At 30.4% G+C, this 10,596-nt stretch overlaps 2 protein-coding genes across 2 annotated transcripts; both read left to right on the top strand.

The window, feature by feature from the left end:
• Positions 1–6: 6 nt before the first annotated feature.
• Positions 7–2,292, top strand: LOC100575475 (52 kDa repressor of the inhibitor of the protein kinase-like). Its single transcript, XM_029488507.1, has 7 exons — positions 7–21; positions 159–354; positions 432–753; positions 833–1,085; positions 1,156–1,410; positions 1,507–1,769; positions 1,860–2,292. Exons 2-7 carry the CDS (start codon positions 338–340, stop codon positions 2,235–2,237), a joined length of 1,488 nt encoding a protein of 495 aa, XP_029344367.1. The 5' UTR covers positions 7–21; positions 159–337; the 3' UTR covers positions 2,238–2,292.
• Positions 2,293–5,540: 3,248 nt separating this feature from the next.
• On the top strand, positions 5,541–8,324 carry LOC100571286. Its single transcript, XM_008191180.3, has 6 exons — positions 5,541–6,971; positions 7,039–7,245; positions 7,305–7,469; positions 7,579–7,788; positions 7,850–8,005; positions 8,128–8,324. The coding sequence occupies exons 1-6, from the start codon at positions 5,556–5,558 to the stop codon at positions 8,200–8,202; spliced, it is 2,229 nt and encodes a 742-aa protein (XP_008189402.1). The 5' UTR covers positions 5,541–5,555; the 3' UTR covers positions 8,203–8,324.
• Positions 8,325–10,596: the final 2,272 nt, after the last annotated feature.

Genomic DNA, 10,596 nt, shown 5'->3' with positions numbered 1-10,596 from the left:
AAGAACTGTCTACTAATCAAGGTATATATAAAAAATATGTATGTATCTTATTAAAACTATGTAAAACATGTAATAAACATACATACTATAATTATTATTTTTCAAAATTAAGCAATATTATAATATTGGTAAAATATAAAAGTTTTTGTAATTTTCAGGTAATTTTTTAGAAACATGTAAATTAATAGCTAAACATAACACAGACTTTTTCAAAAAATATGAAACACCTATTAATTATACAAGTTGGGCAATTCAAAATCAAATTGTTCAACTATGCGCAGATAATGTAATTTCAACTATAAGCACTGATATAAAGAAATGTGGTTTTTTTTCTATAATGTGTGATGAAGCCAGGTAATAAACCATACCTGAGTTACTAACTACCTAACGTTATTAGCTCATATTTTTTATAATAAAATATATCTTTTTAGAAGTTTTAAAGAAGAACAAATGGCATTGTGTGTTCGATATACCAATCATTTTCAAATCTTTGAACGTTTTTTGGGTTTCATCAATGTTTCTGAAAATCAAAATTCAGAATCGTTGACATCAGCAATTGTTTGTTTTCTCGGAAAATATAACTTAATTGATGTTCCCATAATTGCTCAATCATATGACGGAGCAAGTGTTATGTCTGGGAAACATGGTGGTGTTCAAAAAAAAATTCAAGAAAAGTATCCATATGCAATCTACACACATTGTATGGCACACAGGACAAATTTAGTTGTAATAGATATGTGCAAGTCAGTTAATGTAAATATGAAATATAAATACATTTTAGTTATGTTTACAATTTTACACTATTTATAAATCATTTTTAATTTATTTCTAGGAAGCTAAAAGTCTATTTAATACTTTAGAGGCAGTATATGTACATTTTGCTATGCCTACTACCAATTATAAATTTCTAGAAATTAAAAATAAACTCAAGATTAAGAACAAAAGTATAACTCGAATAAGTGACACACGTTGGTCTTGTCGTTATCATAATTGTAAAGTAATTATGGAAAATTATCCTGCTCTAATTGAAGTTCTTAATGAAGAAATTGAAGATAACAATGATAGAGATGTGGCACAAGCTAAAGGTTAAATTAAACTGAAAATAATAAATAATTTTAATCATACACAATAAAATAAAAAATGTATTATTTTTAGGAATTTTATCATTACTTCAGGAACCAGGATTTGTGGTTCATCTATTTGTTTTGTATGAAATTTTACTTGTTGTAAACATTCTGAGTAATAGATTACAAGAAAAAACCGCCACTCTAGGACAAGCAGCTCAAATAATTCATTCTGTTATACAAAGTCTAAAAGATTATCGAAATGATGATAAATTTTTGGTTATTTGGAATCAAATAAATGAATTTGCCAAAAAGCATCAAGTTTCGATTGAGAAACCTACAATTGGTAATTACTAATTTGTATTTTTTCAAATTATATTACTTTCTAATTGTAAAAATATCAATGTTATAATTAGTAATTTATATTCATTCTAATTTTTAGGTCTTGGGTCGAAAAGAAGAAGAGTTGAAAGTACACGTTTGTCAAATTTTTATGTAACTTCTACAACTAGTGCTCAACAAGAAGTTTCTGCTCAAGTAACAAATGAAGCATTTTGGCGAATCAAATATTATGCTGTGCTTGATTCTGTTATTGAAAATCTTATTCGTCGTTTTTCTGATCAAAGTTTAGAGCTTGCTCAGTCCGTCGACAATTTTTTTCTGCTTGATTTTAAAGAAAGCAAATTATTCATTAACCATTATAAAGTAAGAATACATCATCTTTCAATAAAATCTCTAAACAATGAATATTATGATTATATGCTTTAATTATATTTTTTTACTACTGTATTATAGGATCTGTTTCAAATTGATACTGATACATTAATGGCGGAAATGACTGTTGCAAAAAATGCTTTTCAAACTGTGTATCAAGATCAGGTATTAGGTGATCCAGAGCAAATGAAAAGTATCATAAATGAAGCTACTTTTCCAAATCTATACAAACTCCTTGGTGTTGCATATACTTTGCCAATAAGTAGTGCAACTTGTGAAAGGTCATTTTCTGCGATGAGGCGAGTCAAAACATGGTTACGGTCTACTATGATACAAGAACGGTTTTCAAATTTATCTATCATTCATATTGAGAGAGACATATCAAATAATATTAACAGTGAAGACATTTTAAACGATTTTTCAAGTGCTAACAATAGAAAAATACCGTTAATATATTAAAATGTTACCTACTATAAAGTTGACTTGTTTTCTTTTTTCTTACTCTCATATTAGAGGTAAACAAATTTAGTTATAATAATAATTAATATTACATTTTTAAGAAACTAGTAAGATACTAATTACTAGTGGTTGCTATAAAATGTTGAGCAGAGTATATTATTTTTATGATCGGCTTACATTACTCACGATAGTGTCACATACATAAAAAAAACAAATTGTTGTAAAGCCAATATTATGTTCTTCTCTTGGTTCAGAATCTAAAATTTGTTTTGATTGTATGTAGGGACTAGGGGGGGGGGGGATGGCACCCTATGGGATATTTTAAGTTCATAGTTTTGTTAGGAGGGCTGTAGCCCCCCCAGAATTTTAACCCTAGTTGCGCCTATGCCTAGGAAGGTACATAATATACTATAATGCCTATTTTTCAGATGTCTGTTGATAAGATGGTTATTGCAGGTTATGTCGAGACTTATAATGTAGTATCCAGGGCTTGCATTTGAAAAAAAAATCTGTCTTATGTTATTTATGATTAAAACGTTACACAAGTTTTGCGGTTATCGTCATTCAGAATTAAAACGTTATACAAGTTTTGCTTTTATCGTTATTTAGAATAGTGTTAATACCTATTAAATGTATTAAAAATAACTAATACGGGCAGGTAAAGGACCGGAAACGGAACATAGTATAATCAATTCTAATGTCCGTAATCCGTATGCATGAAATAAACAATTAGGTAAACAATTTCACGAAACCAATGATCTTTTAAAGAAATGGATGTTAAATAATTTCGTTTTGCGTTAGTTTTTGTTCAATGAAATTCTATGAATTAAATTTTACGTTATGTTTTGTTCAATGATATATACTACATTTTGTAAATCATAACGATTTGTTTAGCGGTATTTAATTATTTTTGATTATCGTTTTCCATTATAATTCCGTTTACTAATTTCAATCGTTTTTTGTAAAATATAACGTTATAACTTATAATCATAACATTATAATAACGTTTGCAAGCCCTGGACCAATATCTTTACGAAAAAACATTTATTGAATGATAAAAAATATAATTTATTATACTCAAATGTTTGAGGTGGAAAAAAACTGATGGGAAGGCTAGAAGACGAGTCTAAGTTTATAATATGGATACATTTACGATTATATTATAAGAATGCAAGTGAAGTTAGCCATTTTATTATTATTTTTTTAATTCTAAATTGTAATACATCTATTCCTTACAAGACATTTAACCAAACCTTCACTGTGCAGCCAAAGTACGTTCTGCCATAAAAATACAAAATAATTAAATACGAAATGCACACACTGCCACGGTATGAAACTCACGCTGTCTGCGATGTAGTCGTTATTTTTTTTGACTTTTACATACTTAGAATTTAAATAAATTAAATATGATTAATTATTGTTTAAAAATATAATATATCAACATACATATTATGGAATATGGCAACAGTCGGTACAACAATTTACGGAACTCATCTATTTCATAATATAAAATACACATTACACACGCTATGTGAGTACGTATACTATATTGTATATATATGTCGTTCTATGAATAAAATCTAACCATAGCATCATGCCATTTTTGAAATATTAGTTTTTATGTGGACACTGTTAAATATGGTATTAATTAGAATAATATAAAATAATTAATATAGACATGCTGTTTTTTATTGGCTTTAGAATTTAGGGCATAAGTTTGGTACAGTTATTTTATCAACAATAATATTTTAATAAAGAAAAACAGTAAATGAGTAATAATTCAAAAAGTTGTATTTATACCTATTTAGTTTAGTGCTTTAAATTATACTGTTGAAACAATACAAGCTGTACATCCTCTTGAAACATCAACATTGTTATTTTTTTAGTTCTGAAATGTAGTAAATTTTTGGAGTAGGTAAGCCCATTGAAAATTAGGTACAAATTAAAGCAATTAATCAAGTTAATACCATCATATTCTGCGCAGATGCATAGAGTAGCGAGTATTTTTTTAGATTAGTAATTTAAGCAAAGCATTATAAATATATCGATCTATATATAAACTTTAAATTACAAAATTAAATAGTTTTCACAAACAAGTACTTAATTAGAAAATTATAATACTTATAATAGTTTCTAATGGTTTAATTTTAATCGTGCAACTCTTCTCATATTATATGTTATACAACTAAAAAAAGAGTTATTGCATAGTTTTTTTTAAATACTTAAAATATTATTTATTGTACCTACCTATAATATTATATACGTGTATTCGAATAAGATTTAATTTATATTATCGTTACACACTTACATATCATAGAAACACGTACATTTTGCATAGATATATTAAATACTCAGATTTTCGATAAAAATACAACATCATTACACCCATAAAAAATTATTTCGAAGACACGATAATATGATGACTTATCAATGGAATTTTCCAATTAATTTGTTAAATGTAAAACATGTATTTAATAGAAATGTTATTGAAAGTCTGATCATAAATAATTTATTGCACTCAAGAGGATGTCAACGCAATATAGTAAATTTGCGTTTAGATTCAGCATAACCAATTCTGTGTTAATATAGATTAAATATAAAATTAAATAGACAAGCTGTAGGTATACCTACACGCTCCAGGAATAAAATTAGACAGGAAATCTAATAGGCCTAATTTAAATTTTGGAACCTAATTAATATTTTTAAAGCGAAATGTGACAGTTTTAAAATTTTAATATTTTTCAGCTATAATTTATTAAAAGATACAAATATTATATAGAAGCTTATGAAGTACTCCAAATTATATCCTTAACTTTACTTTTGATAATATGTCTAATATTAAAGCTAGCATCACACGATTGTTGCTCTTGAATGTATTGACATTTGATTTGTAATATTTTGCTGTGATTCGCGTAGTAAAAAGAAAAAAAGTTATTGCAATGTCATCATCTATCTAGGAATTCTTAATTGGCAATACATCCAAAAATGTTTAAAATATATTGGTACCTACTATTGTTTTATTATTTCTAAAAGGCTAATATTAATATTGTACCCACCGTCAACATTACATATATAGCTTAATGTGACATAGCGGACCTTTACGTGATCTCAAATCCTTGACGGCTAATAATATTATTTGATTTTTAAGTTTTATTGTAAACAATTGTAGTTGGCTGAATATAAAACCATAACATACGTTGTTTAGTACAATAACACAAACATCGATTTGTCACAAATCACATTTTAATTATACTGATACACCGAATCCTAAACATATTTTATACACAAAAACCTCAGCTTAATTGTATTTGTCTCACTATGCAAGCAGCAAGACATCTATTGGGGTCAATCGTCAATGCATCACGTCTTGCACTACGGCAGTCGTCAGCCATGGGTGCTTTGGCTATTCGGACGAAGAGTACCATTGCCAGAAGTTCATCAGGATGTGTTTCACCGAGCCACTTAAAGAACATCGGATTTAACCTTCCATTTTGGGATAAGACTTCATCTAGTGATTGTGAGTCAACGCTGAAACTCCCATCGGTTGGCTGCATATCGTCACCAAAACCTTCGTCAGGGGGCTGTGGATCACCACCGAAACCTCCATCGGGCGGATGTGGATCGCCAGCAAAATCACCATCGGGCGGCTGTGGATCGCCACCGAAATCTCCGACTGGTGGCTGTGGATCGACACCAAAACCTCCGACTAGTGGCTGCGGATCGACACCAAAACCTCCAACTGGTGGCTGTAGTTCACCACCGATATCTCCGACTGGTGGCTGTGGAGGGCCATCAAAACCTCAAACTGCTGGTGGCTGTGGAGCGACACCGAAACCTCCATCGGGCGGATTTGGATCGCCAGAAAAATTACCATCGGGCGGCTGTGGATCACCACCGAAACCTCCGGCTGATAGCTGTAGTTCACCACCGAAATCTTCGTCTGGAGGCTGCGGATCAACACCGAAACCTCCAACTGGTGGCTGTGGAGCGACACCGAAACCTCCGTCTGGTGGCTGTGGATCACCACCGAAACCTCCGGCTGATAGCTGTAGTTCACCACCGAAATCTTCGTCTGGAGGCTGCGGATCACCACCGAAACCTTCAACTGGTGGCTGTGGATCAACACCGAAACTTCCAACAGGTGGCTGCGGATCAACACTAAAACCTCCAACTGGTGGCTGTGGATCGCCAGCAAAATCACCATCGGGCGGCTGTGGATCGTCACCGAAACCTCCGGCTGGTGGCTGTAGTTCACCACCGAAATCTTCGTCTGGAGGCTGCGGATTAACACCGAAACCTCCAACTGGTGGCTGCGGATCAACACCAAAACCTCCAACTGGTGGCTGTGGATTGCCAGCAAAACCACCATCGGGTGGCTGTGGATCGCCACCGAAACCTCCGACTAGTGGCTGTGGAGTGACACCGAAACCTTCGACTGGTGGGTGTAGTTCTCCACCAAAACCTCCGATTAGTGGCTGCGGATCGGCACCGAAACCTCAAACTGCTGGTGTCTGTGGAGCGACACCGAAACCTCCATCTGGTCGAATTACATGTACATTAATTCCTGGCGATGGAGTCTATCCTGAACTGATGAACTCCGTCCAAACAGTACTGAAAGCAATTGGAGCTCCTATTGATTTTGAAACCATATTATTTTCAGAAGTACAGCATTCTAGCAGTGCTAAAGTTGAAGATGTTATCAAATCAATCAATCGCAATAGAATTTGTTTGATGGTATGCTGTCATTGTTTTTTTTTTTTTAAATATAGTTTATGTCATACAAATTACATTTATTACATAGGGTGCATTAATGAGTCCTGATGTTAGCTATTCTGGAGAACTTCAAAATTTACATATGAAACTCAGAAAAGGTTTGGATTTATATTCCAATGTTGTTCATGTAGTTTCATGGCCGGGAGTTGCTTCTAGACATAAAAATATAGACATGGTAATTATTCGTGAACTTACAGAAGGAGAATATTCAGCTCTTGAACATGAGTCAGTCGATGTAAGTGATAACTTTTTTTTCATTACATATACATGTATTAAATATTTTATTATTTCTAGGGTGTAGTTGAGTGTTTAAAAATTGTTACTGCTTCGAAATCTCAAAGAATAGCAAAATTTGCTTTTGATTATGCTATTAGAAATAATCGTGAACGTGTTACATGTGTTCACAAAGCTAACATTATGAAACTTGGAGATGGTTTGTTTTTAAAAAGTTGTTCAGATGTAAGTTGGTAACCCAATAAATATAAAACGATTTAAATACTTAAAAGTAAAAGTTATGCATCTTTTAAATTTAGTGCTATTTTGTTAAACTATGTTTTCTTGTTTTAAGATCAAACGACTATATCCTGGTGTCAACTTTGAAGCTATGATTGTCGATAACTGTACCATGCAGATGGTATCCAATCCTCAACAATTTGATATTCTAGTCATGCCCAATTTATACGGTAACATAATAGATAACTTGGCGGCCGGTTTAGTAGGTGGAGCAGGTGTTGTTGCTAGCTCTTCTTTCAGTCCCGAATGCGCTGTGTTTGAACCAGTAATAACCATCATATTTAATTAACTAATGCTTTTATATTAACTTTTAATAATTATCTTAGGGTGCAAGACACGTATTCCAAACCGCTGTCGGTAAAAATATTGCTAATCCGACTGCGATGTTGATGTGTGCATCTAAAATGTTGAGACATGTTAATCTGCAACATTACAGTGAATCCATCAGAAATGCAATTAGGGAAGTGCTTGCTGCAGGAAAAGTGAGTATTGTTAATTTTAATTTAAAATATAACTTAGTATTATAATATGTAAGTTTTGGATTATTTATATAAGTTGAATTTTATTCTCATGTATACTAAAAAGTTTTAAAACAATTTTTTAGGTGAGAACGAGGGATTTAGGTGGTTCAAGCAGCACTCATGAATTTACTGACGCAGTTATAAAGGCTATTGTTTAAATTATTATTATTAATCTGGTGGCTGTGGATCGCCACCAAAACCTCCGACTGGCGGCTGCGGATCACCACCGAAACCTTCAACTGGTGGCTGTACTTCGCAACCAAAACCTCCAACTGGTGGCTGTGGATCACCACCAATACCTCCGTCTGGTGGCTGCAATTCACCACCGAAACCCCCATCTGGTGATTGTGGGTCTGCCGAGAAACCTAAGACTAGAGGATTTTGGTCACTGGAAATCCTAGCCAAAATCTCCGACTGTAGTCAAAAAATAAAGAAACTATGGTTCTCGTGATCTACAAATTTATACACTACGCTGTATAATATTTTTGTAAAACTATAAATAAAGGGTTTTTTATCTAGAAAATTCATATTTTTTCAATATTATTAACAATAGGTATAAATATGTATATAATCGAAGGCATTTTACCTAGTGTGGTAACGTCATTTTTAGCCACAAAAAAGAACTATTTCAGCAAATGTTTATGTGTCATATTATATTAGGGATTAAAACAGTGGGGTTTAAACGTTTGTGTGATCTCCAGCAAAAAATTAATATTCAATATACCTATTTTGAAAAATTCTAAAAGTGAATTTAATGTACAACATCTTTGTTGTAAATTTGTCTTTATTTGTATTTGTATTTGTATTTGTTTTAAATTATTTGATCGAGAAAATAATATGATGACAACTTTATTAGTATTGAAGAAACAAAAAAAAAAATGCCTATTATGTACTATCTGTTTAATTACTTATTACATAATTAATTGAATTTTCAAATGAAATATAGGTAATGAATTGAAAAATGTCTGAAAATTTTGAAAGATTATCTCTGTAGGTAAAATAATTTAATATAATTTAATGCTTAAGGGATACATCAATATTAAAATTATATTTTGTATGTTGAATTATTTTGTGAGTCTATAATGACATTTTTGTGACGTGCCACTTTAATTTATACAATATAAAACCAGATCAACGCAACTGTTAAAATACTCAATTAATGTAAAAATTATTTTTTAGTTTTTTATTTTATTAATTGTAAAAAAAAAAAAATGATTGTTTAGTTTAGATTTTTAACAGTTCACAGTTACAAATTACAATGATGAAATTATTTTATTCTGAATGAATCTTTATAAACTATTTACTTAATTAATTTTCGTGGGCATATTAAGTTAATTTCTGTCAATAATTATATTATTTGAACTTGCTTTAATACCAAATACTAATGTGAAACTATGTATTGAAATTATTAGATTTCGTAATTTATTGTAAGTAGGACTCGGATTTTAAAGCACAATTAATAATAAAAATAAAAATAAATTGTTTGAAAAAAGCAAAAAAAGCATATTTTTTTTTAAAAAATAAACGAAAAACATAACAATAATAATAACTAGATAAAAAATTAACAAACCACATAAACCCCTTTATTCAAAATATACCCTCTCTTACATTACCACAATTCACCGTCGATTAAAAAGAAACTGGTCAGAAATGCCCTAAAGTAAGGGAAAAAGGTTCTGTTAATGAACGGTCTCCTCTTCACGTTATTCATGTTTTTATATTTTTCTATGTTATCCTTATTATTTATTGTTTATTTATAGTAAACAGATTGAATATATTTAAATAAAAAAAAAGATATATTATTGAATAAAAAAAAATGAAAAATGAATTTAAATTAAAAAAAAGAAGAAAATAAAAAGGTGGGTAAGTGGATGTCGCTCTGCTGTACAGTAGGTTAGAAGTGGGTCACTGTATAATGGACAGTATTAAATTTGAATTCAAAGATATAATATCACTGTATAAGAAAAAGGATTCTGAGCGGAGGCGGTATATCAGTCTATGTATTAGACATATAATATATACTTATCTATGGTATTAAAAAAAAATTGACCTATAATAGGTACCTATAATAAATTCCAAATTAATCATATCATAATATCATAATATCTATTATAAGTTATAACGCGTTATACATCAACAAAAAACCGTGGTAAAATCATAGATATATAATAGTATACTTTAGAAGTTTCAAGTCCCCACGAATAATATTATACAATCACAACAAAATAACTAAAAGAGTTATCCTAGGTTTTTAATATGTAATTTCGTCCAAATTTGTACTTAAAATAACTATAAAAATAAACTTTTTAAATGTATATTTTAGATTTTTTGGTAACAGAATTAATTACTTACGTGGAATCTTGTTTTAAATTTTTAATTCTTAGATACAAAAATTGAACATTTTATAAATTTTTAAGTACAAAATAATTTTTCAAATTAAAATTTTGATAAATTTTGTCAAAATTTGATCTTTAAATGCTTATAAAAAAAAAATTGTGCCTATGTATTTTTAATATTTTTCAACTGATATTGTACCAAATATCAGGAGCTTT

Source organism: Acyrthosiphon pisum, chromosome A1 (assembly GCF_005508785.2).
Source record: "Acyrthosiphon pisum isolate AL4f chromosome A1, pea_aphid_22Mar2018_4r6ur, whole genome shotgun sequence".
Classification (NCBI taxonomy): Eukaryota; Metazoa; Arthropoda; class Insecta; order Hemiptera; family Aphididae; genus Acyrthosiphon; species Acyrthosiphon pisum.
Note: the sequence above shows the minus strand (reverse complement) of the source record. Positions and strands in the feature narration are given on the sequence as shown.

What these genes read in the sequence shown, in the direction of transcription:
- LOC100575475 (XM_029488507.1), top strand. An exon ending in ATATGTGCAAGTCAGTTAAT is followed by an intron (nt 754 to 832) that starts GTAAATATGAAA and finishes ATTTATTTCTAG; the next exon opens with GAAGCTAAAAGTCTATTTAA. An exon ending in GATTGAGAAACCTACAATTG is followed by an intron (nt 1,411 to 1,506) that starts GTAATTACTAAT and finishes TCTAATTTTTAG; the next exon opens with GTCTTGGGTCGAAAAGAAGA.
- LOC100571286 (XM_008191180.3), top strand. Translation starts at nt 5,556, where the DNA reads ATGCAAGCAGCAAGACATCTATTGGGGTCAATCGTCAATGCATCACGT. An exon ending in TTGAACATGAGTCAGTCGAT is followed by an intron (nt 7,246 to 7,304) that starts GTAAGTGATAAC and finishes TATTATTTCTAG; the next exon opens with GGTGTAGTTGAGTGTTTAAA. An exon ending in AATGCGCTGTGTTTGAACCA is followed by an intron (nt 7,789 to 7,849) that starts GTAATAACCATC and finishes TAATTATCTTAG; the next exon opens with GGTGCAAGACACGTATTCCA.